We start from the raw sequence: 26,669 nt of genomic DNA, 5'->3' as shown, positions 1-26,669 counted from the left end.
TTATTTAATAATTGAAAAATTGTCATGCCCTTTGGCATATTATATACCCCACTAGTGGGGTATATAATATGCTCCAGGCAAGTGACATTTAAGCTGAAGCTTGAAGGAAGAGTAGGGATTATCCAGAAAGAGTGGAGATCACAGCATGACAGGTTATAGCATGTGCAAAGGCCCTGAGGCTAACAAAGACTGAGGACAAAGGGAAATGGCATTAGCTGCATCTGAGCAGGTGGGCAGAGGTCAGATTCTGCAGGACCTTGTGTGCTGTGCAAAGAATTTTGGAGTCTTTTGGCTGAGAACAATGGGGAACTGTGAAGGGTTTACATTTTTAAAATTATGGATTATTTGATACATTAAAAATATAAGTAATTTATATGGACGCAATGAAGTATAATAATAAAATGATTATATCCGAGGCCCTTGCCAACATAAGAACCAGAATATCATCAATGCCATTGCATTTTCTGCATGCTTCTTCTCCACTCCGTATATCCTTGGCTTCTCCCCAGAGGGAACCACTTGGAATTTTGTGTTTATAATTCCCCTACTTAAAAAAAAAACAACCTACCATTTTTCTATCCCTAAACAATATCTTGCTTAGTTTTGTTTGCTTTGGAGCTTTATACAAATGGTATCATACCACATATGATCTTTTTTTATTGAGATATAATCGACATATAACATTCTATTAGTTTCAGGAGTACAACATAATAGTTTGATATTTGGATATATTGCAAAATAATCACAATAAGTCTAGTTAACATTCGTCACCCTCATAGTTACGAAATTTTTTGTCTTGTGATGATAACTTTTAAGCTCTACTCTCTTAGCAGCTTTCAAATATGCAATACAGTAGTTTTCACTACACTCCCCATGCTGTACATTACATCCCCAGGACTTCTTTATTTTATAACTAGAAGTTTGTTCCTCCTGACCATCTTCATCCATTTTGCCCACCCTCCACCCCCACCTCTGGCAACCACCAATCTGTTCTCTTATCTATGAGCTTGGCTTTTTTTTTTTTTTAATGTTCCACGTATAAGTGAGATCATATGGTATTTTCCAGGGTTGCTCTTTTTCACACAATATCACACTTCCCAGAGTCCCTGATGTTGTAGCGTGTAGCTGTAGCTTGTTCATTTCCACTGTTGTATAACATGGCATTGGATGCATTTACAGCATGGGGTATGACTATGTAAATCATCATATCTTGCTGTCGTTGACATTTGATTTGCTTGCTTTTGTTTTCTTCCTAGTGGTTCCCTTCAAGTGTAAAGAAGATGTGTTACCCAACAATAAGCAGGTCTGGCTATGCCAAGAGGGAGCAGCGGTGGAGCCTGAATATGTAAGTATTTTTGAAGGTTCCTAGCTCTTGAAGTTGTCCTAGAAGCCACATAGGTAGGATGTTGTTTTGCAGTTTTAACTAAGAAAAAAATATACAGTGGCCTAAACCAGATAGCAGTTTATTTCTCTATTTGTAACAGTCTGAGTGTAAGCTGCTGAGAGCTGATGTGATGGCTCCATAATGCTCTGTCATCATGAACACAAGACTCCCTTGTTGTGGTCCAGCGTGGCTACTCTAGCCCCTGCCATCACGTCTGCATTCCAGCTGGTGGGCAGGGGAGGAGAGGTGAAAGGCACCATCCTTCCTTTTAAGAGTATGACCCAATATCACTTCTGCTTCCACCTCATTGGCCATAAATTAAACATGTGGTCACACCTAGCTACAAGGAAAGCTGGGAAGGGAGGACATTTGCTCATCTAAAACTTGGGAATTCTTTTACTAAAAGAAGAAAGGATGTTGGAGTCTCATTACCAGTGAAGATGTTGGTGCTGCATCTGTGTGATATGGGATGCATGTGTGATACATAGCCCCCAGGCCAGGCAAAGAGGAATCTGGACGTCTGATTCTCTAATGGAGTCACTCCAGTGAGTAAAGGCTCCATGAGCATCTTCAGGAATTGGTGTAACTATTTTAAATATGAGCTTATAAACTAGCTTTGGAATTGCCATGCACTTTGGACCATTGTCTTTTCTTTTTCACTGTGGTGAAATACACCTAAAAAATTCACCATTTTAAAGTGTACAATTCAGTGGCATTTAGTACTCACAACGATATGTAACCACCACCTCTATCTATCTCTAAAACATTTTCATCACCCCCAAAGGAAACCCCGTACCCACTAGCAGTCACTGCCATTCCCCCACCCCAACCCCTGGTAAACACTCGTCTACTTTCTGTCTCCACAGATGCGTCTATTCTGGACATTTCATATAAATGGAATCATGCGCTATGTGGTCTTTTGTGTCTGGCTCGTTTCACTGAGCAACATGTTTTCAAGGTTCATCCATGTTGCAGCATGTGTCAATGCTTCATTCCTTTTGATGGCTGAGTACTATTCCATTTGGACCACTGTTTTTTCACACATTTCCCCATCTTTTTACCCCACTAAATAGTTTTGCTGTCTATGTTTCTTTTTTTGTTGTTCATGGAAGAGAAAGGTTCTGTGGTTCCAATTCTGATCAAATCGTGGGTTTTTATTTCTTTGAGAATTTGAGACTCACGACACCTCAGGAATTTGGGACCACCCCATATGGTGGGCTTGATGGCCCAATTTGTACCTTACACGCTTGGGGGATAGATTGATCAATGCTCATGTATGCTGTTCCCTCTTGGGCACAGGTTTCCTTTTGTGCACTAATGAACACCACCTTCAGCATCCTGGACGATGCCTGTGAGAACAAATCCACCGTCATTTCTCTGAAGGTAACGAGGAAGTCTTTGTAATTGTGTTTCCAGTTTCAAACATCTTGGGGGACACTTTGGGAGCAGAAAGTCCTCTTTATAATTAATAGGTTGTGAGTTAATATTTAATTTATTACAGTTGTAAAGTTTTAAAAATTAACATGCAGTAAAATTGCCCTTTTCTTTACAATCCTATGAGTTTTATCACCTGAGTAGATTTGTGTAACCACCACCACAATCAGAATAGAACAGTTCCATCTCCCCCAAGAACTCTCTTGGGTTTTCTCTTTACAATCAGATACTCCCTCCACCACCAGCCCCTGTAAATCCCTGATCTGTCCTCTGTCATTATAGCTTTGTCTTTTAAAGAATGTGTTATAAATGGAATCATATGGTCTTTTGAGTCTGGCTTCTTTCATTCAGCATACTACCTTCGACATTCATCAATGTTATATTTATCGATAGCCCCATTCCTTTTTTTCTGGTAACCACTAATGATATTTAGTACATTTACAATGTTGTGTAACCATCATCACTATCTAGTTCCAGAACATTGTCATCACCACAAAAGGAAATTCCCTACCCATTAAGCAGCCACACCTCATCCCTCCCTTGACTGCAACCCATTCTCTTGAGGCGAGAGAAAAGACAGCTGCTATTTCATTGATGAGAGAGAGAGAGCAAATACACCTTTCTTTGCAGAGTACGGCTGAGAGCGTTACCTCTGTGCTTGAGCAAACGTCCACGTGGTCCAACTTCACCAAAGAAGAAACGTCCACCCTGGCCATAGTTTTACTGGAGACCGTGGAGAGCACCACATTGGCAGCGTTCCTGAAATCCTCAGAGAATGTCAGTCAGTCTATTCAGACGGAACACCTAGGTAGACTATACCCTCCATGGCAAGCTCATACCTGGGCGCTGATTTTGAGGGGTGACATCAGCAATGTGACTCTCCATGTCTTTTCCATGTACCGTTTCCCTGACTGTTTCGAACCTCTGAACTCACACAAAGCAAGCCTATTATAGTAACGACATCTCTCATTTATTGAGCGTCAGGCACCGTGTTAAGAGTGTGTGGCCAGGCACTGTTGGGGGGGCATCGTTAATTCATTCAACAAATATTCGTTGACTGCCTACTATGTGCCAGGTGTTAAGATATGATAGTCACTTGCTGTGTTCAAGTATTTCCAGCTCTTTCTTCTGGGCCCACGTTAGGATTGTACTTCCTGGTTTGGGGTTAGGTGGGATTTTGTGATGAGTTTAAGCCAGTGAATTGTGAATGGAATAGTTGTTGGTGTGAGGCCTTCCAGAGCCTTCTTTCCCTCTACCCTAGGGACAGGCAGAGTTTCAGATCACAATTTCTCCATCTGTGTGGGTCCCAGGACAAGGATAACACGTGAATTAACCCAAGTCAATTCATGATGGACACAAAGCATGAATGAGAAATCAATAATTATTTATAACCCACTAAGATTTGGGGTTGTTTGTTACTGCTGCATGCCCAGTCCTCTCCTGACTGATACAGCTATGGATTTACCACCCTGAACGTGCTTGGTGGGTGACTGCGTGGGAATTTCGGGTACTGTATGCCTTAACGGCAGCACCCCACTCCTGGTGTAGCTCCAGCATCAGTCACATAATCCCAGGTAGTCCCATCCTCATGGGTTCCCAGGAGGCCGAGAGGTGGAAATAGAGTATTTGGTGAACTGCCGCCATGGTCAACAAGACCGGCCTAGTAAATTTTAGTGATAGACCTCCGGTATACTACTAGATAGAGTTAGTGCGACTGAGAAAAAGACAGCAGGCTAAGGAGGCTCGAGAGGGTCAAGATTAGTGGGAGCGTTGCCATCTTGTATAGTGCAGTTAGGGGAAGTCTCACTGGTGCAGGGACCTGAGGGAAGGGAGCCATGTAAATATTTGGAGAAAGAGCAAGTGCGTTCCTTGGAACACTTGGTGAGTTCAAGGAACAATGAGCAGGCCGGTGTGGCTAAAGTGGAGTAGAGGATGGTGACAGCTGCAGCAGAAGGGGTCAGAACAGAAAGGGAGTGCAGATTGTGTAGATGAAGGTAGGGACTCAGGATTTTATTTGAGGTAAGATAGGGAGTGGGATTGGAGAGTTTGAGAAAATGCATGGCATTATCCGGCTGATATTTTTAAAGGCTACCTCTGGTAGAATTATCTATTTTGTTTTCATTAAGAGTCCTGTAATCATTGCCACGTTGCGGGTGAGAAATCTGAGGCTCAGAGAGGTTAAGCCATTGCTCAAGTTTGCACAGCTTGTGAGTGGCAGAGCTGGACTCCATCTGACTGCAGAACCCAAGCCCTCATCCACCATACTGGGCTTTCCCTGGTCTCTTCCTAATTCCTTTGGCTTTGGAAAACTTGCCTAAATTTGGAGTAGCCAGAAAGTCACAACTCTGTCGCCTTCCATCACTGTCGACTTCAATCCCATCTTTTCCTCATGCACCCCCTATGATGTGAGGGCTCACGCCTATGGCTCCACCTGGGTTGCTCACATGTTTGGTGCTACCATCCTCCTACCAACAATCAGGGGCTCAAGAGGTTTCCCGTGATGAACTGGCCTCTCCATTCTCTCCTTTTCTTGCAACTATGGATGCGTACCCTTCTTGGACAGAAACCAAATTCAAGACCCACTTTCTGGGTGACCTCATGCAAACTCTCCCTTTCTCCTTCTAGATATTAAGACCCAAGTTATTAACAAAGAATGCTCTGAGGAGAACACCGTCTTTAACTTGAAAGCCAAAGGGGATGAGATGAAGATTTGGTGCTCCACAATTGAAGAATCTGAATCCACAGGTACAGACCCGCTCCTGAGAATCAAGGAGGATGGTTGTGGTATATTCAATCAGCAAATATTTATCCATCACCTCCCAGGTGCCAAGTCCTGTGCCAGCTGGTGAGGGAATATCTGATGGCAAAGGCAGAAATAGCCCATGCCCTCAGGGAGTTTTCCATCTGCTAGAGAAGGCAGACATTAAATAAATAATCTCACAATACTGGAGTACTGAAACCTTCACTGTCCAATACAGCAGCCACTGGCCACACTGTTATTGAGCACTCGAAAAGTGGCTAGGTTGTGAGTGTAAAATACACACCGAATTTCAAAGGCTTGGTACAAAAAATGGAGGGTGTAAAATATCTCATTAATAATTTTTTCTGCTGATCATGTGTTGAAATGATAATATTTTGCATGTATTGACTTAATATATTATTAAAATGAATTTTACCAGTTTTCTACTTTTCTAAAATGTAGCTACTACACAATTTAAAATTGCATATGTGGCTCACACTATATTTCTGGCAGAGAAGGCTAATCTGTATCAGGGGTTGGCAAACTTTTCCTGTAGAGGGGAGGTTAGTAAATATTTTAGGAGTTGAGGGCAATACAATTTCTGTTGCAACCATTCGGATCTACTGTCAAGGTGCAAGATCATTCATAGGCAATATGTAAATGAACGGGTGTGGCTGCGTTGCAATAGAACTTTTATTTTCAAAACACAGGCCATGGCCAGATAAGCCTGTACATTGTCCCACCCCGATCTACATACTGTCTGGAGGGCACAGACCTAGGACACATCCTGGGAGACCCCCAACATTGAAAGGGGAAGCCCACCAAAGAGATAAAACAAGAATGACCACAAATGTCGGAGTGGAACTTATTTTCCACTGCTGAGTTGAATTGTCCTTTAAAAACACAAATTCAAATTTGTTTTTAAGTATAGCCAAGATTTCTCCAGGTGATAGCACCTCAGAATTTTTTTCTATGGTTCTATGAGGGTCACCAACTAGAAGCCCACCCATGTTTTAATCCTCAGAGCAGGCCAGTGAAGGTGCAGGAATGCATGGGATATTACAGTGCATATCCTAATAAATACTGAGCAAATGATTCCCTTTTTTTTTTTTTTTTGCATTTGGGGCAAATCTCAGGGACCACTGGGGTGGCATTTGTCTCCTTTGCGGGTATGGAGTCTGTTTTGGATGAGAGCTTCTTCCAAGACCCTCGGGCGCCCTTGGGCAACTCCAGGAGGAAGCTGAAGATGAATTCTCGCATCGCTGGGGGCATCATGACAGGGAAGAAGAAAGATGGCTTCTCTGACCCAATCATCTACACTCTGGAGAACATCGAGGTTTGTGAAGAGGTTTCCACTGAGCCCCCATCTACCCGTTGAGAACTCCCCATCCCCTAGTGGGCTTAACTCTTATTTTTGTTTATTGAGGTAACATTGGTTTATAATATTATATAAATTTCAGGTGTACATCATTATATTTCAATTTCTGTGTAGACTACGTCATATTCACCACCCAAAGACTAATTACTGTCCATCACCACACACAGGTACCCTGTCACCCCTTCTGCCCTCCTCCCTCCCCCTTTCCCCTCTGGTAACCACTAGTCTAATCTCTGTATATATGTGTTTGTTTATTGTTGTTGTTGTTGTTGTCTTTATCTTCTATTCATGAGGGAGATCATACGCTATTTGACTTTCTCTCTCTGACTTATTTCTCTTAGCATAATACCCTCAAGGTACATCCATGTTGTTGCAAATGGCAAGATATCATCTTTTTTATGGCTGAGTAGTATTCCGTTGTGTATATAAACCACATCTTCTTTATCCGTTTGTCCATTGAAGGGCACTTAGGTTGTTTCCAAGTCTTGGCTACTGTTAATAATGCTGCAATGAACATAGGAGTGAAAATATCTTCACACATTCGTGTTTTCACATACTTTGGATAAATACCTGGCAGTGGATTAGCTTAACTCTCATTTTTAATGGGGACCCATTAAGGTGGCAAGCTTCCACAATTTCTAGCAACTTAAGCCACTCCTCAAAATCCACCTCTAGAGGAGTAAACTTTCCTATTTCTATGTGGCGTTCTTCCATTCATCAGCAGGCAAGATTTAGGTTAGGTTAAGTAACACTGATGCAGGAATATTTACAGAGACTTTAGTTACATTAGCTATGACCAAGTCAGTGGGAGAGACAGATCTGACATCCAAGACATTTCTTCTCATGACTGCACAATGAAATGGCAGCGTTTTCCTCCATCCCCTATAGAGCATACCTGCATCTTCTTGCCCCAGATGACTTCAGGTTGGCCACACTGCATCCATTCAAGAAGGATTCTCAGGTGACCAGGGACTTTGATTTTTTCAGCCAAAGCAGAAGTCTGAGAGCCCCATCTGCGTTTCCTGGAGCACAGATGCTGAGGGTGGTAGGTGGACGCCATCTGGCTGTGTGATGCTTGAAGCTTCTGAGACGCATACCGTCTGCAGCTGTAATCGAATGGCGAACCTGGCCATCATCATGGCTCCTGGGGAGCTCACGGTCAGTACTGATGCTCTGTGTTCTTGCTCCCCAAATCCAATGGGAACATATTGACTAAACATGCACGGTGTGCCTCTCATGGCATTGTGTGTTGTGGGAGGAGTCATGGGGGCACAGAAGGGGTGTGTGCCATACCTCTGCCCTTGGAGAATTCATGGTCTTGTTGGGAAGCCATGACACTCATATGTAAGGTGAGGAATGACCCTGAACAGGTGCAGGTACAGTAACAATCACAGATCCTATTTAATGAGCACTTATCTTGTTCTGGACCCTTTATTTTAAGTGTTATTAGACCCATTGCACAGGATAAGAGACTGAGGCTCAGTAGCCTTCTAGTCAGGAAGCTAGACTTGGTGGAGGTGGGATTCAAATCCAGGACAGTCTGCTTCCAGAAGTCTCTTTCCACTGAACCATACAAATGGTGCAAGAAGTTGTGCTGTAGGAATTCAGAGGTGTTTCAGTGAGATCTGGTGACAGATCAGGGAATAAATGAAGAATAAAGTGAGCCTTGGTGAGCAGGCAGATTTGGGAGAGGAAAGACATCCTCATTAGTGCTGTGGTGAGTTTCCTTACCTCTCATGCAAGATCTGAGGTGAATTCTCTGCCAGGGAGGCCCTAACTGCTAGTTAGAGGAATATGTGGCTTAGGACTTGAGAGAACTGGATCCAGAGCAAGACCAGCCAAGTTTCAAGTCCATCTCTGTCACTTCCTAGCTGTGTTTCCTTGGGAAAATCACTCAGCCTCTCTGAGCTGAGCCCAATTTTCTCATCTCAAAAATGAGAACAAGAAAAAAATAATGATGACAACTAACACCTATAGGGTACATAATATGTTCCTGGTAGAGTTGTGAGTACTTTAAGTATTTTCACTGAATCCTCCTAAAACAACCATATAACGTAGTTACTATTAGTAGCCTCTTTTTAACAGACGAGGAAACTGAGGCATAGAGCAATGAAGTGTCTTGCTCAAGCTCACACAGCTAGAAACTGGGAGAACTGTAGTCAGTTCTCTTAAACGCTAAGTCACACTATCATAGAGATGAGCTCATGAGATGGTGCCTGGCATATCTTTAACACAAAGAAAGTGTGCAAGTAAATTTAAAATTAATTTAAAAATTAATTATGAATAATGGCACAGGGGAAGGACTCAGCTTGTCATTTCCACTCCCAGAAATTGAGGCATCTCTGAATGCCTATGTATCAGTCCTGGTTCGGTGCAGGAAAAACAGGAACCACTCTAGGTATTTGAAGCAGAAAAGGATTTAACACGGGGAACTGGGCGCTCACAAAATCTGTGGAAGGGACGAAGGAGTTGAAGTCAGGGGCTTGGATTTTGGCTTCAGGATAACCCATGAAATTAAAGATTGGACAGTTGGAATGTGGAATCCAGCCACAGCTCACTCCTGTCTGCAGGAAGCTGGTATCTGCCTCCATTCTGCCTTGTAAAACTTTTATGCAGGCGTCTAGTTGGAGAACCTAAATGACCTCCAGGACCTTAGCCCCAAAGGATTCTGGGAAATGTAGTTTGTAGACACCATGGGATGGGGTGTAGGATAGGGGTGGGAATGGGTGCTGATGGATGCCAACAGATGCCAAAGGATGATGATGGGCAGTATCTACTTCACTCTGAGTGTCGGAGGGAGAAAAGATCCCCAAGCCCTTTCTGCCCAAGCCAAGAGTCAAGGTAATTCTTTTCCTGCCCAGGGCATGCTGGTCCCTCTCTGAGTGGTGTATCTCTTTCCTGACAGATGGAATTCTGCTTGCACATCATTAGCCACGTGGGCATGATCATCTCACTGGTGTGTCTCGTCTTGGCCATTGCTACCTTCCTGCTATGCCGTAGTTGCTGCCGCAACCCCAACACTTACCTCCACCTGCACCTCTGCGTGTGCCTCTTCTTGGCCAAGATTCTTTTCCTCACCGGTGTAGACAAGACGGACAACCAGGTCTCACATCCCTCAAGCTTTTCCCCCATCCAGTCCCATCATCTCCACATCTGCCTCTGCTCGTCCCTACCCAACTCCTATGCCAGTTCCCACCTCAGGACCTTTGCACATGCTGTGCCCTCTGTCAACAATACTCATCCCCCAGCTCCTCACCTGGTTGACTCCTTCTTGTGATAGATAGGTCTCAGTTTAAAATAATTTCCCTGATCATGTTATATATTGTGGTGGTCCCTCCTATTACTCTTTAAACCATTGGTTCTCATCTGGGATGATTCTGCCCCCTAGGGGACACTTGGTGATGTCTGGAGATGGTACGGGTTGTCACCACTGGGAGGAAGAGCTACTGGCATCTAGTGGGTGGAGGCCAGGGATGCTGCTCAACATCTTACAACACACAGGACAGTCCCCACAACAGAAAATAATCTGGCAACAGTGTTTCAGATGTCAATAATGCGACAGCTGAGAAACTGCTCCTTGTAACTCTATTTTGCATTCTTTCTCAGCACTTATTCGAAACTATATTGATTAGTTATTGTTTTACTTGTGTATCTACCTTCTCTGCTGGACTGTGTGCCCCATGAGAGCAAGAACTTTGGCCAATTTACTGCCTTTAACTGTGCCAGAAATAGTAGGCTCCCAGGGTCTTTCCAAAAGGAGCACTATTGACACTTTGGGTGAGATGACCATTCTTTGTGCAGAACTATCCCTCTCACTGTGGAATGCTTACCTTCCCCATTCCCTTGAGAACTCAATGCTCATAGTGCCCCACTCCCATCGTTTGACCAGGGGTGGGCAAACTCTTCCTATAAAGAGACAGATATAAATATTTTTGGCTTTTCAGATCCCATGGTCTCTCACGACTACTCAACTCTGCTGTTTAGTGTGAAAGCAGCCATAGAGAATACATAAATGGGTGTGGCTGTGTGCCAGTGAAACGTTATTTACAAAACGGGCAGCCAGCCCAGTGGCTGTAGTTTGTGGGCCCCCCGTCCCCATCCCATGTCTTGAGACATCTCCTAAAGTAGGGTGATCATCCATCAGTTTCTCCCCCAAACTCTCCCAGTTGTAGCATTGACAGTCACGTGTCCTGGGAAACCTCAGTCCTGGGCAAACCAGGGCGATTGGTCACCCTACCAGAGGGATGGAGAAGAACGGTGAATGCGGTGAAGAACATCTCTATAAGTATTTGTGGAATGAACGAATGGGTCGTGTGTGGGGAACGCCAAAAAGAGTACTCTCTCCGCTGCCCTCTTCCTCTGAGCCTGCTCCTTGAAGGGGGGTCCTGAGTGCACCCGCTTCTCCTCTGCAGACGGGCTGTGCCATCATCGCGGGCTTTCTGCACTACCTGTTCCTTGCCTGCTTCTTCTGGATGCTGGTGGAGGCCGTGATGCTCTTCCTTATGGTCAGGAACCTGAAGGTGGTGAATTACTTCAGCTCTCGCAACATCAAGATGCTGTACCTCTGTGTCTTTGGCTACGGGCTCCCGGCGGTAGTGGTGGCTGTCTCCGCTGGCGTGCAACCACAGGGCTATGGGATGTATGATCGGTGAGTGACATCCCTATCTCTCCCCTAAGACCCTGCTTCTGGGTTCATGATGATAATTATATGAAGAACAAGAAGACTAGTAACAGTAGCAGTAGGTGTGGCTACTATTTATTGAGCTTTTGCTTTATGTACTTGTTCTCAGGGCTGCCATATACAGTCACACATATTATGCACTGCACAAATCCAGGAGACACCGTTTGCACTGTAGTATAAGTGGATGGTGGTGATGTAAACAGTAAACTTGATTGTACAGTTTTAAAATCATGGACTCTGGAGCCGACCTGCTTGGGTTTGAATCCTGGCTACACTCCCCTCCGTTTCTGCTACCTCGGGCAGGATACTTAACCTCCGGATGCTTGCGTTTCCTCATCTATAAAATGGAGGCTAACAACAGTGCCTACCTCATAGTGTTGCCATGAGGGTTAAATGAGTTATTATCTGCAAAACATTGAGAACAGCATCCGGTGTAGAGTAAAGCACTATACACGTTATTGTTATCACCATCATTATTAACATTGTCTGTTTTATAGTGAGGTATATTTATCGCATGGTTCCATGCCAGATGATTTTAGGTAGTATGCAGGTGAGTACTAATTTTTAAAATATTTTTGTATTTATTTTACAGGGCATTAGAAAAACAAAATTTCCAGCATACCAAAATCATGATTTCACAGACCTGGTTCCATTGTATGAGTAAAAAAGCGAGTCAGTTTTGAGGGGAAAGTTAGGTGAAGGACAGAACAAGCAGTGTGTGGATAGAGCAGAGACTGTAACTCAGTGCAATGTTTCATTTAATACTACGACAGACCTTTGAGATTGTGTTGCTATTCTAATTTACAGTTGAGGAAACTGAGGCTCAGAGGGGTGAAGGATTTTTCTCACCATTATGGTGAGAAAGGGGCAGCATGAGGATGTGAATCTGGGTCTTTCCAATCGCAAGGCCCCTGCTTGTCACCTTGTGCTGTAGGCACCTTGCTGAACTGTGTTAGGGGATTAAATATCCAGGATTCCTCCCTGCCTGCTGATGGCTGATACTTCAGGTGAGGTCATGAGATAAGGGGTGAAGGAAAAAATTTGTACTAACTGAGCACCCATCATAACCTAAATCCTATAAGCTTTACAAACATGTATTATCTCTGTTACTTCTCAACAAAATTCTATGTTTCCACTGAGTACAGCAGTGCCATTCAACTATACCATAATGTAGATAGAATCTCCTGGATTTGTGCAGTGCACAACCTGTGCTGCTGTTTGTGGTGGCCCTCAGTGCAGTTGCAGAGCTTGCCCGGGGTCGCATGGCTAGTAAGTGTCCAAGCTGAGTTCAGGTCTGACTGTCTTGCCAGAAGATGGTGGTGACAATACAATGTCACCATGAGGAAGAGTCTGATGTTGGTGTGGGTAGCATAAGCCCTGAGAGAGAGCAGAGAAGGACGATGGCATATGAGAGCTGGAAAGTTCATGGAAGACTTCCTGGAGGAGGCAGAATTTGAGCCATGAAAGCTCTAGTGAAATGTACACAGGCAAAGAGGAAAGGGGATGGCAACATAGGTGAGGGCAAAAGCTTGCCAAAGGGAGAGATTGGGATGTGTTTGGAGGTTGGATGGATTGGACAGGAAGAAGAGGAAACGGGGTGGGTCATGGAATTTGGAGAATACCTTCTAGGTGGTGGGAACCACAGAAAGTTTTGGAAGAAAGGAGTCTCACTGACAAGGATTTGAGATGATCTTAGGAAGTGGTAGAGAATGGGGAAGTGAGACAGGGAAGAGAAGGAGCAAATATGGGGTGCATCCACGAGCAGGCTCTGCTCTGGGAGGCTGGGCTCAGTCTCAGTGGGTACCTCTGGGAGACCCTGTAGGGCACGCACCACAGTTATCCCACCCAAGCGGCGAGGGAGCTGGTGTATTTATCCACCAACTCCCTCCCATCAGCCGTCGGTTGAGGGCTGCTCCTGGGAGAACTAATTCTCCAGCACTTTTAGTCTGATGCCCCAGGCAGAGACGCAGATGCTGATAAGGGAACTGGCCAGTATTTACTGAAGTGGCCGTTCCTGAAAGGATATGAACAGCATCTTCTCATGATGCAAACATTTTCCTGCCTTTTTTCACTCTATTACTGAAGACTCACGACATCTGGTTGGCCAAACTTGATTATTTTCTTTCTCTTGAGCGGAGAGGCACACTTCTGCTAAAAGAATATTGGGGTGCTGTTACCCAACATGGTGGAATGGTTGTTGGGTGGTGAAAACAGGGAATATCTACTAGAGACGCGAAGGAAAGAGGCAATGTATCCCTCCCTCTCTCCCTTCTTCCCTCTCTCTCTCCCTCCCTCACTTTCTTCTTTCTTCTTTCTTTTCTTTTAACAAGTAATTCTGGATGCCTCCTCCATGCCAGGCTTTGCACAGAGTGCTAGGTATTCAGAGATGAACAAAACATTCGAGGTCCAAATTCTCATGCAGCTCATAGTCCAGTAGGGGAAGATGGACAATTAGCAAGCAAACAAACAACTGAGCAAGATAATTTATGATACTGAGAGACGCCATAAAAAAGGGCAGCAAGCTCTGCTAGAGAGGCACCAGGAGCAGGGATAGTACACTTAGCTGGGGGTAGTCAGAATGGCTTTTCAGAGTAGGTGACATTTGGGCTGAGATTTGAATGACAAGGTGTGCCACTGGGGATTCTGGAAAGAGGGAAAAGGGATTACAGAGGTGATGAGTGGAGAATGGGCTCTACCCAGGGCACTAAGTGAACATTTCAGGAACAGTTGCCCAGCAAGAAGGTCTGAAAGAGGATTTGCTGTGGTCCAAAGAAAACTGAAATTCGACCAGCCCCATCAGGAGAATCTTCGTCTCCATCTCATCTCCCCATAGTCTCCTCCATTAGTGCCTTTGTCGGGGCGTGAATAGCTGTAGGGTCAAGACCCTGAGACAAGCACTGACTCCTCCTGTTTCTCTCCATAGCTGCTGGCTGAATACGGAGACGGGGTTCATCTGGAGTTTCCTGGGGCCAGTTTGCACAATCATAGTGGTAAGCAGATTGCTTGGTGCTGTGTGCTCTGGAGCAGGAGCAAGGAGAGTTGAAAGGTCAGGAAATGTCAGCAGAAGCTGCGTAGTTGAGGTCACCTATTCTCCTCAAACGTTCTCTCTTCTGATCCTCGATTCTCGAGATTTCCAAGTTGAAGTGTAATTTCTTTGATTTGGGATTTTTTTATGCCAACATGCAAATGCTCCCGGGAGAACCCACAGTCTTATCTGCCCTTTGTGCTTCAGTGTGAATGGGTCTGTCAACCTCTTCTGAGTACAGATATTAAATGAGAAAAAAGGTAGAAAGAAATTAAAAACAATTGATGGGGAAGAGAGAGAAGGAACTGGTGGGATGGAGGCAAAGGGGAGCCTGGAGATTTTTTTTCAGCTTTCTTGAGGTATAATTGACAAATAAAAATTGTATATATTTAAGGTGTACAACTTGGTGTCTTGTCATATGTATACCTTGTGAAATGATCACCACAATCAAGCTAATTAATATATCCATCACCTCACATTGTTACTATTTTTTCTTTTCTGTTATTTTTGTGTGTGTGGTGAGAATGCTTATGACCTACCTCTTAAGCAAATTTCAAGTGTACCATACAGTTTTGTTAACTATAGTCACCATACTGTACATTAGCTCTCCAGAACTTATGCATCGTGCATAATTGAAACTTTGTAACCTTTGAGCAACGTCCCCCCATTTCCCGCAACCCCTGGCCCCTGGCAACCACCCTTCTACTCTCCGAGAAGTCTGGGATGTTGAGTACCGTCTTCTTGCCTCCAGTCCATACTTTGCAGTCCTACAAGATGTTTCTGCTGACTCTCACTCATGGTTGGCTCATTTCCTTGTGTCATTTGTAATTGCTACTTATGAGCTCATATCTGACTGATCTAAATCTTGGGAATTCTTGAGGTTGTATTCCTTCAGAGAAGTGTTGCTCTGACATCAGATTTTTTGGTGGCCATGTATTAGTTTGCTAGGGCTGCCATGACAGAGTATCACAAACTGGGTAGCTTAGAACAACAGAATTTTCTTGTCTTAGAGTTCTGGAGGCTAGAAGTCTGAAATCAAGGGGTCAGCAGGGCCACACTCCCTCTGACGGCCCCAGGGAAGGATCTCTTCCAGTCTTCTCTCCAACCTCTGGTAGCCTCATGCATTCCTTGGCTTGTAGATGTCTGTCTTCTCCCTGTGTCTCTTCACCTCATCTTCCCTCTATGCATGTCTGTCTCTGTGTCCAAATTTCCCTGTTTTATAAGGGCACCAGTCATATCGGATTAAGGCCCATCCTAATGGCCTCATTTTAATTTGATGACCTCTGTAAAGACCCTATCTCCAAATAAAGTCACATTCTGAAGTTCTGAGGGTTAGCGCTTCAACATATCTTTTTGAGAAGGGGACACAATTCAACCCATAATAATCAACTGGTCTTGATTCTAACTTCCTGGATGCATCCAATGGAAATAAACACAGATCACCTAAATGAGAACAAACAGAGGCTATTTATTCAGATATTGTCATAATAAGAAAGTCAGCCACCATCATGTGCATTTGTCAAAGGCTCAAAGGCAGGCAGAGGAGTGGGAAAGCTTTGTAGAGAGAAACAGAAGGCTTCAGATGTGCCCTGAGTGGAGGTTGTTGACATAGGGATGCTATAGGTGGGCTAACTCGAAGCAGGCATCCTGTGTGATTGGTTAGGGGAGCATATTGGCTTTCTCCTTTTGGTGCTAAGTCAGAAACAGGGGCAGAAGTTAAGGAGGCTGTCAGTTATTGATCAAGTCCTGGTCGTTTAGAATTGATTGCTTCAACAGTTATTGTTTGGCTTCTTGAAGTCGTTACTGCAGACTATGGGTCAGAGTTCTCTTTTTATAGATGGTCTGGCCATTGTCCTCGTGTATATCCAATCTTTCAGTCCCTTCTGCTTGACTTGGTAGATCAATTCCATCCTCCTGACTTGGACACTGTGGATCCTGAGGCAGAAGCTTTCCAGCGTCAATGTCGAAGTCTCAACGCTCAAAGACACCAGGTGAGTCCCTCCTTCCTTTCGTCTCCCCTTCCAACCTCCCTTCTTTCTTTCCACAAATGTTCATTGAGTACCTTTTGTATGCCTGGTTCTGTGTCCAAGATGGACTAGCACAGCGTCTGCACGTGGGGGGCCACAACTCCAGCTCTGCCACTTACAAGCTGTGTGACCTCAGGCAAGTTACATAACCTCTATAAAACTCAGTTTCCTCGTCTGTAGAATGGGGATATTAATATTGCCTATTTTATGTGGCTTATGAAGCATTTAACACAGTTACTAGGAGAAGTGAATGTTTCATACATAGACACTATGAATATATTTTTAATTCTTCTCCTATGTGTACATAGTGGAATAGAATTATGGTACTTTATTTTTATAATCGTTTTTTTCTCTTAATAACGTCATAAAATTTTGTCTCTTTGATTAGAAATTTGTCGACTATCCTTTTATTTTGTATAACATTTCAGTGTAAGGATGCAGCACAGTTTATTTAAATCATCCTTCATTCATGAACACATTTAAGTTATTTCTGATTTTTTTTTGCAATTATAAACAGTATTGTCTTGAATATCCTTGCAGGTAAATCTTCTACATCTGTGGTTATTTAATCATAACACTAGGGGTGAAATTGCTTGAGTCAAAGTGTAGGTTGAGTTGCAACACTTTTAGTGTACATTGCAAACCGTTTTCCAGAAAACTTATTTCCATTTACAAGAGTGCTTGTTTACCTCCAGCCTTGCCAGCATTAGGGTTTATCATTTTTTGTTGTTTTGCCGATTTAATAGATGACATGTACTATCTCATTGTTTTAGCTTTGTATATATTATTTTATCTTACAGAGAGAGGACTTTTTCGTATTCTCATAGAGCATCTGTGTTTCTTAACTTCATCACTCAACTAATGTTCATTTTAAGAACCCACCCAAACCAGACATTGTCTAGGTTTTATTGTTGGTAACCTGATGATGGTCCCTTGTTTGTTTTCCTGTCAGTGTCCAATCCTACATTCATCTTAAATATTTTTTTCTAAAAATTATTTTTAAAAAATTAGTTCATGGGCTGGCCTCGTGGCGCAAGCGGTTAAGTGTGCGCCCTGCTGTGGGGGCCCGGGGTTCGCCAGTTCGGATCCTGGGCGTGCACCGACGCACCGCTTTTCAAACCATGCTGTGGCCGCGTCCCGTATAAAGTGGAGGAAGATGGGCATAGATGTTAGCCTAGGGCCAGTCTTCCTCAGCAAAAAGAGGAGGATTGGCAGATGTTAGCACAGAGCTGATCTTCCTCACACACACAAAAAAATTAGTGCAAAAAGTTAAAATAAAGTTAATATATGCCATGGCAAGAAAAAATAAGCATTAAAAAAGGAAACACGTGAAAACTAATTCCTTCCTTTTTCCCTGGCCTCCCAGGTCCCCAGGTCTCTCCCACCTCAAACAACCACTATTACCTGAATTGAGCTTCCTTCCAGAATATCCTATACTTACACATCCACCTTCTATTACATAAATGACAGGATACTGTACATATCATTCTGCACTTGGTTTTTTCCACATAATAGGTAGCTTATTTCATATCAGTACTTAAGGTTAAAAACAACTAACAAAAATGTTTATTTTGTGCCAGACACTGTTCTAAGCACCTTTAGGGTCTTGCCATCTCATTAATTAATATGTAGAACAAATTTATGGTGTAGGCATTATGTTATCATCCTTATATCAACGTGAGGAAACTGAGGCACAGTGAGGTTAATTAACTTACTAAGGCCACAAAGTTAGTGAGTGGATCAGTCAGAATTTAAACACAGGCAGTGTGACCCAGAGCCTTACCCACTATAGTATATTGTCACTGTCATCTCATTTTATTTTATTTATTTTTTTATAATTTTATTTATTTATTTATTTTCCCCCAAAGCCCCAGTAGATAGTTGTATGTCACAGCTGCACATCCTTCTAGTTGCTGTATGTGGGATGCAGCCTCAGCATGGCCGGAGAAGCTGTGCGTAGGTGTGCGCCCGGGATCCGAACCCGGGCCGCCAGCAGCGGAGCATGCGCACTTGACCACTAAGCTATGGGGCTGGCCCCCGTCATCTCATTTTAAAAAACCGTTTTATAATCTGATTTCTGTCTCTATGATTTGCCCATTCCGGACATTTCATATAAATCGACTCATATACTATGTGGTCTTTTGTGACAAACTTCTCTCACTAAGCATCATGTTTTCAAGGTTCATCCATGTTGTAGCATGTGTCAGTGCTTCACTCCTTTTCATGGCTGAGTAATATTCCACTGTATGGATGAACCAGGTTTTGTCTATTGATTCATCTGTTGATGGACCTTTGGGTTGTTTCTAGTTGGGGGAGAAGGGAATGGGGGATTACTGCTTAATAGGGACGGGGTTTCTTTTTGGGGGATGAAAATGTCTGGGAACTGGACAGTGGTGATGTTTGAACAACATTGTGAGTGTGCTCAATACCACCAAATCATACTTTAAATGGTTAAAATGGTGAATTTTATGTTATGTTTTTACCTCAGTAAAAAAAAAAAAAACGTCTTCATAGTATTTCATTGTATGGCTTCATCGTTCATTTAATGTATCCCAAATTCTTGCACACGTGTGTCCTTCTAGCCTTTCATTACTAAAGACAATATTATGTTAAATGCATGTGTCCACACGTCTTTGTGCCCGTGTGTACCTGTAGGCCAATAGCATCTAAATGCCTATAGGATTTGATTTCCCTGCAACTAGGTTTGGAGATTCCACCCCACATGTACTCCCACCTGGGTGGTGGATTGCACAGTGGCAGCCTCAGACAATTCCTGGGAGTGTGTCCCATGAGGACAACAGCCACCTCCCAGAACCTTATCCTCTGCAAACCTTCTCCTCCAGGTTATTGACATTCAAGGCCTTTGCCCATGTCTTCATCTTGGGGAGCTCCTGGGTGTTGGGCATTTTCCAGATTGGACCCATGGCTAGTATTATGGCCTACCTGTTCACCATCATCAACAGCCTGCAGGGGGCCTTCATCTTCCTCATTCACTGTCTGCTCAACCGCCAGGTATGTAGCTGCTGCCCTTGCTGTCCCTGATGCCCCTCCTTCCAGGGGACATGCCTGTGCCAGCATACTTCCCTGCATCTGGGAGTGATTCATCTCCCCGTGATGTGTCTCCATCTCCAGGTACGGGAAGATTACAGAAGATGGATTACCAGGAAGATCAAACCCAGAGCCCAGTCCGAGACTTCAGGGACCTTACTGTCATCCCTTCCCTCCACTTCCAAAACGGTGAGAGACGGTGTGTTTTATGCAGATTCTGGTCAAACAGAATCCTTACTTCTTAGCAATACTAAACACTGCCATGTGTTGAGTACCTACTGTGAGTTAAGTGCGTCCATGGGTATTAGCTCATTTGATAGAGGGTAGGGTTTAAAAGTGGAGGTTCAGGAGCCAGCCTGCCTAGGTTTAAATCCCAGCTCTGCTTTTAGTAGCTTTGTGGTCTAAAAAAGATAAAATCGTGGGGGCTGGCCCCATGGCCTGATGGTTAAGTTCAGTGTGCTCCACTTTGGCAGCCTGGGTTCAGTTCCTGGGTGCAGACCTACACCAGTCATCAGCAACCATGCTGTGGCAGTGACCCACATACAAAATACAGGAAGATTGGCAACAGATGTTAGCTTAGGGTGAATCTTCCTCAAACAAAAAGAGGAAGATTGACAGGAGATGTTAGCTCAGGGTGAATCTTCCTCAAGCAAAAAGAGGAGGATTGACAGGAGGTGTTAGCTCAGGGTGAATCTTCCTCAGCAAGAAAAAAAAGATAAAATCATGACTCACACAGATATAAAATGAGCATACATTAAGGATTTTATTCTACTCATCAATCAGTGAAAGAGCGAGGCAGATGTTATAACTGGCTCAAAAGAGAACGCAAAGAACAGACATATATGTATAAAATATATAATATATACAATGTATACATAATACATAAAACACATATAATGCATACAATGTATACATAATACATAATATACATATAATGCATACAATGTATACATAATATATAATATCTATTACATAATACATATGCAATATATATAATGTATACATAATACATAATACACATATAATATATACAATGTATACATAATACATAATATATATATATATATGCTTGTTGTTGCTGTTCTCTTTTGAACCAGTTATAACATCTACCTAGTTCCCTCATTGATAATTATACATATATAATATAACATATCATTATATATTATATAATTATACCTATAACTATTATATATAATTATTAATATTATTATATATATAATTTCATATATACATATACGTTATATATGTATTACATGTATATGAATTATAATACCTATGAATTATAATACATATATATAATTTCAGGAATACTGAAATGAATGTGCAAATGGAGGCAAAACTGTTTTTTCCATGGAATTGCTTTGCACTGCTGTCAATTATTTAAAATTTACAGAATTGTAAAATATCTCCTACATAGATCAGAATTGGATAACCTGGAGATGTGTGCTCTGACAATACATCGTTTTCCATGGAAGTACTCATTTTTCTCTACACCATAGATCTCATCCAGTCTCACAGCCATAAACGCCATCTATTAGCAATGACCCCCAAATTTTAAACAATGTGAAGTCCAGCCTCCTCTCCTGAATTCTAGACTCATATAACCAACCACCTACCAAGTGCCCCCACTGAGATGTCTAATAGATGTCACAAACGTAACATGTTCCAAACTGAGCTTCTGATCCCCCAACCTCTCATTTCCACAGAGGGTCCCCTATCCTTCTATCCTGCAGCACAAGCCTGTGAAGTTATCCTTGACTCTGCCTTTCTTCTTACCCTCCATCTCCGATCCATCAGCAAATCCTGTTGACCCTTCCTCAGAATGTATCCACAATCGGATTGCTTCTCTTTCCCTCTGTTGCTTCTATTCTGTTTCAAGTCCTATTGTCTGTAGCCAGGATTATGGAAATAGCCTCATGAAGGTGTTTCTGCTTCCCGTCTTGCCTTTTCCCTGCCCCAACTTTGGTCTATTCTCCTTGCAGCAGCCAGAGGGCACCTGTGAACTCCTGAGTCAGGTCACATCCCTTCTCTGCCTACAACCCTCTATGGCTCCCACCTTACTCAGTAAAAGCCAAAGTCCTCCTGATGGCCCACAAGGCCCTGTACAGTCAGAGCCTCTTTTGCTGCTTGACCTCATCTTCTGTTAATCTCATTTCTTTCTGCTCCACCCACACTGGACTGCTCAGGAGTCTTCACTTCTCCTCCTTAAGAACCTTGAACTGGATGCTCGCTCTGCCTTGAATGTTCTTATCTTGACACACGTGGCCAACTCCCTCACCTCCTTCAAATCTTTGTTTCAATAGTGTTTCCTCTGATAGCTCTACGTTGTACTGCCTCCTTTTCTCCTACCCTGGCCTTCATGCTTCTCTTGCCCCCTAATCGTGATTTTCTTTTCATAGCACTTTCCATTTTCTAACGTGCTCTAACTTCCTCATTTATTTCCTTTATTATTTATGGTCTTCTGTCCCCCACTAGAATGTCTTATTTTTTCACTGACATATTCCAAGCTCAAGCAACTAAGATGCAGTGGCTTAACTAAATAGGTTTTTTTGTTTTTTCTTGCAAGAATAGAAGCCCAGAGTTAGGTGTTGCTGGTACTGGTTCTATTGTTCAGTGGTATTGTGAAGGATCTAGGTTCTTCCTAGTTTTCCATTCCACTAGCAGCATGTTGGCTTTTCACCAAAATGTTTTTTATGGTTGCAAGATGGCTGCCAGAGCTTCAGACATCACGACCATGTTCAAGGCAGGAAGAAGAAGTATGGGGCAGAAGCAGCAACCTCTCCTTTCATGCCTCTCCCTTTAACAGGAAACAGAAGCTTTTCCCAGAAACCCCTCAGCAGATTTCCCTTTCACCTAATTGGTCAGAAATGCATCACATGACCACTCCTAGTTACTAAAGAATTTGACAAAAGAAGTATTTGGCTTTCTAGCTTCTAGAGCGGGAGCTATCAGTGGTGAAGAGGTTGAGAGTGGCTTTTGAGTTTGCACACAGTGCCTGCCATGCTAGAGATAATCACTGTTACCATTTTAATGTTTACCCTTCTAGTCTTTGTTGCCATATCATCTCTCTCTGTATTTATAAGATCCGTGCCCCTGTAGATATGACCCCTGGGATCACGTTTGTACTAATCCTGCTGCTGATTCTGATTCTGATTTCTCTCTCGCAGAGTTAAAGCACCTTCTTGCTTTCAAATATGCTATGGAGCAACATTTGAGGACAGCAGGTGCCGGCAGGAGCTGACTCTAAAATCTTCTCTTCGTGGCTTAATGTGGAAATGCAGGGTCCCGCCAGCTCCGGGAATCTCTGGGCAATTCGGAGCACTGATTTGGGGGGCAGTCTTCCGGTGGTTCCACACACTGGTGAGAAACAAGACTTTCTCTTCCAGGTTATCATTTTGTCTTTCATGTTCTGCAGTCCTTTGAATTTCCAGAGTGTTGAGGAAATAATAGATCCTAGTGCAATGGCATGACCAAGAATACCTGGCTACCATTTTGTTTTCTCATAAGTTTTTTGGCACATGGCTCCAAGCCTGCCTCTCCGGCACCTGTCACAGAGTAGCCCTCAGGAAATGACATGTCTGACCGACTGGCTTATCCTTTGACAAAGACTCCTCCTGCCTGTAAAGAAATGGCCAGTAAGACTGTAACGAGAGCCCCAGGGGATAAACAAAGCTCACTGACATGGACGCCACTTTGGCACAAACACTTAAAAGAGTTATGTTGGTAAGCAGGAGCGGTCGATGGAGCAGAATTCCAGCGTTTCACAGAGAGTTGAAGGACTTGATGATGAAGCCTTGGGGAATATTTTGGTTTCCTGGAAGCTTTCAGGGAACCAACATCTCCCTTCCTTCCTGGAACTGTTTTGTGACTTGGCTAGGATTCGCACCGCTCACAAAGTTATCAGCATCCTGCCTTGCTCTTCATCCCCCCTAAAATCTTGAGTGCCAGGGAGAGAAGAAGGAAAATTTGAAATTAGATATCCCTCCCTTCCATGGCCACTCTCCAGCCTGCCTCCTCAAAGTGTGGTCCGTGGACCAGAATCATCAGCATCCCTTTGTTAGAAAAGCAGGATCTCAGGCCCCAGCCCAGGTCTGCTGAACCAGAACCTGTGGTTTAACAAGATCCCCGGGGGTTTGTGTTGTGCACATAAATGAATGATCTAGAATGTTCTTCTGTTTTCCATGCTGATAGCAGAGCTTGTCTTTAAAACTAGAAAAGAAAACATGTTCTTAGCTTTAGGACTTTGCATCTGCCATTTTCTCCTCTTAGGACACCTTTCCTCAAAATTGGGCTAATTTCACCCTCTCTTTGAGTCTCAGCTTAGTCATCACTTCCACCAGGATGCACTCTGTGAGTCTCTTGAAGGAGGATTGGATGTCACCTCTGCGTGTCCTCTAAGGCTTCATGCTTTCCAACCCTGTGTTATAATTTCTTTTCTTTAGTGTCTCCAATTAGATTCTGAGCTCCTTAAGTACAGGGCAGTATAGTCAGTGGATTCTCCGTAATATGTTGAATGAAAGAGTGAATGAATGATTACTCTCCATTTTGAAGTTGAGGAAACTGAGGCTCAGGGAGGTTAAGTAACTTTCCCATCATTACACAGCTGTAGGGAGCTGAGCTGGGCTTTGAACTCTTGACCAGAGAGCTCCTCTTCCAGGCCACTAGTCCTTCTCCTTCTCTTTCTTTGACCCCAGGAATTCTTAAATGGGGATACAGAGAAAAGACTAAATATTTACTTTGAGTCAACTTACCATTTAGGATTCAGTTCACTCAGTAATGATCCTGTGTTGAACAATTTGATCACAACATTAAACTTGATTGATGGAGGCTCAGTCTTTGTTATTTGTGGCAGCCATAATTTTGGAGGGGGGCTGACACATGTTTACAAACAAGAGTTCATTTATTATAGGTTGGTCTTCAATGCTTGGCTTGTCCAGAGGGTTCAACACAGAGGTGAGAATTCTAAGGATATTGAAACAAGAGAAGGCATGATTTTTACCCATCGCCAATTGTGGTAGGTTGATTGCATCAATGCCTTCAAGAATGGTTTCCATGACTCTACACTCCTTCCCTGTAACTTTGTAACCCTTCCTTCTCTGACTCTGGCTTGGCCTTGAGAGTTTATTTGGCCAACGGAATGTTAGCAAGCATGACTCAGAGGTTTCAAAATTGGGTGTGCATCCCTTCTTGCCCTTTGCATGATTTGTCTTGCCCGCTCTTGCACTCCTGCCTCCGCCATAAGAACGTGCCCAGTCTAACCCGCTGGAGGGATGTGAGAAACATATGGAGGAGAGTTAAGTCATCCCATTATACCAGCTGAGGCTGTCCTTAATTAACCACCTAGCCAAATTGTAGCTGACTGCAGTCACATCAGTGAACCCAGTCAAGATCAGCAGACCTGCCCACCCAACCCATCAACTCAGGAGCAACAATCAGGTATCATTATTTTAGGGCACTAAGTTTCAGGAGTGGTTTGTTATGAAGTGTTGTTTGTGGCAATTGCTAACTGATACAGCAGCCAATGGATTGTCAACATTTTGCATTTGATTGCAACAATTTGGAATATACAAAGAGGAGGATTTTCCTCTACATTTCCTCTTAGCTATCAAGGTCTATAAATCTATAATGCTTGAATAAAGTTCTTTCTTACGGAAGAATTGCACAAGGCATTGTCTATCTCTATTACAATGTTACATGTTGGTTTAAAATACAATTGTGTTAAGGAACTCTATGTTTCTAAGGTAAGTGAAAGCTGTAACCTCCACAACAAGGATCTTTCTTACTATAAACATCAAGCTACGCTTGGTACATTCCTTTACCCCCATGGCCTCATATGCCTCCACTAGAGGGAGAAAAGAAACTCGGAATAAAACTGCATTGTTCTCAAATTCCATAAATATAAAGTGAAGTAACTCTGTCCTCTTATAATCCAACTAATTTATGGTGTCCAAAAAAGACAGATCCATTCATTCAAGAAATATTTATTGACCACCTAAAATGTACTTTTCCTTCCTAAAACATTAAACATCATTGAAAAAAATTAAAAAATTGAAAAGCAAGGATATTAGAACATAAAATATTATTTTAAATTTAAATATTTTATTTTTCCCCAAACCAGAATTTATTAAAATTTGACTTTCTTGATATTAATGGAAGCAAACTCATCAATAATTTTTCAAAATCAATTTATAGAAAAAAAATTAACCATTAAAAGTACATTGAAATAGTGTATGTAGGGGCTCACATTTTTCCTTTTGTATCAGGTTCCATTATGACCCCAGCATAGCACTGTCAGATCTTGGATTTGGATATTTTGCTTATCACGGATTTTTCTTGCATTGATTTTGATATTTTTAAAAATTGCATTTACATAGTATTTATCTTGATTACTCAGTTTATTTGATGCACACTTAAATTTTGTGCCTGAGATGAGTGCTTCCCTCCCCTCCCCTCAGTGCTGGCCCTGATCGTGATCTTTTGTTTTTCTGAGGAAGATTCTCCCTGAGCTAGCAACTGCTGCCAATCTTCCTTGTTTTGTATGTGAGCTGCCACCACAGCATGGCCACTGTCAGACGAGTGGTGTAGGTCTGCGCCTGGGAACCAAACCAAGGCCACTGAAACAGAGCACGCCGATCTTAACCACTAGGCCACTGGGGTGGGCCCTGGTCATGATTTTTGGAGGGCAGATTCATACTGGTTTTTCAGGAAGTGGGACAACATCCTTGGCACCCCTTGCTTAAAAACACTTGATTATTAATAATGCTGTATTAGTCACACCTATCTACATGGAAAGAGAAAACCATAACATAGTGCCAGATGTCTCACGGCTACACAGAAAGTTATCCTCAGGGTGACATAGAACAAGTATGCCCATGTTATTTTAAAACCTTTATTTTTCCCACTTGTCATATTGTGAACATCTTTTCAACTCATCGAACCTCTTAGAACTTCA

At 43.0% G+C, this 26,669-nt stretch overlaps 1 protein-coding gene across 1 annotated transcript in view; it reads left to right on the top strand.

Moving 5' to 3' along the window:
• LOC131394472 (adhesion G protein-coupled receptor E1-like) overlaps positions 1-25,024 on the top strand; it is a 46,348-nt gene extending 21,324 nt beyond the window's left edge. Inside the window, exons 7-19 of the mRNA XM_058525846.1 lie at positions 1,257-1,345; positions 2,684-2,767; positions 3,449-3,626; positions 5,444-5,563; positions 6,695-6,894; positions 7,924-8,094; positions 9,842-10,039; positions 11,349-11,584; positions 14,541-14,607; positions 16,542-16,633; positions 19,513-19,681; positions 19,802-19,906; positions 22,885-25,024. Coding sequence (XP_058381829.1) covers positions 1,257-1,345; positions 2,684-2,767; positions 3,449-3,626; positions 5,444-5,563; positions 6,695-6,894; positions 7,924-8,094; positions 9,842-10,039; positions 11,349-11,584; positions 14,541-14,607; positions 16,542-16,633; positions 19,513-19,681; positions 19,802-19,906; positions 22,885-22,890 — 1,715 coding nt within the window. The 3' untranslated portion in view covers positions 22,891-25,024. The remainder of the gene's footprint in view (positions 1-1,256; positions 1,346-2,683; positions 2,768-3,448; positions 3,627-5,443; positions 5,564-6,694; positions 6,895-7,923; positions 8,095-9,841; positions 10,040-11,348; positions 11,585-14,540; positions 14,608-16,541; positions 16,634-19,512; positions 19,682-19,801; positions 19,907-22,884) is intronic.
• The last annotated feature ends 1,645 nt before the right edge of the window (positions 25,025-26,669 follow it).

This window comes from Diceros bicornis, chromosome 30 (assembly GCF_020826845.1).
Source record: "Diceros bicornis minor isolate mBicDic1 chromosome 30, mDicBic1.mat.cur, whole genome shotgun sequence".
Taxonomy (NCBI): Eukaryota; Metazoa; Chordata; class Mammalia; order Perissodactyla; family Rhinocerotidae; genus Diceros; species Diceros bicornis.
The sequence above is the reverse complement of the archived record's forward strand: the minus strand, read 5'-3'. Positions and strand labels throughout refer to the sequence as shown.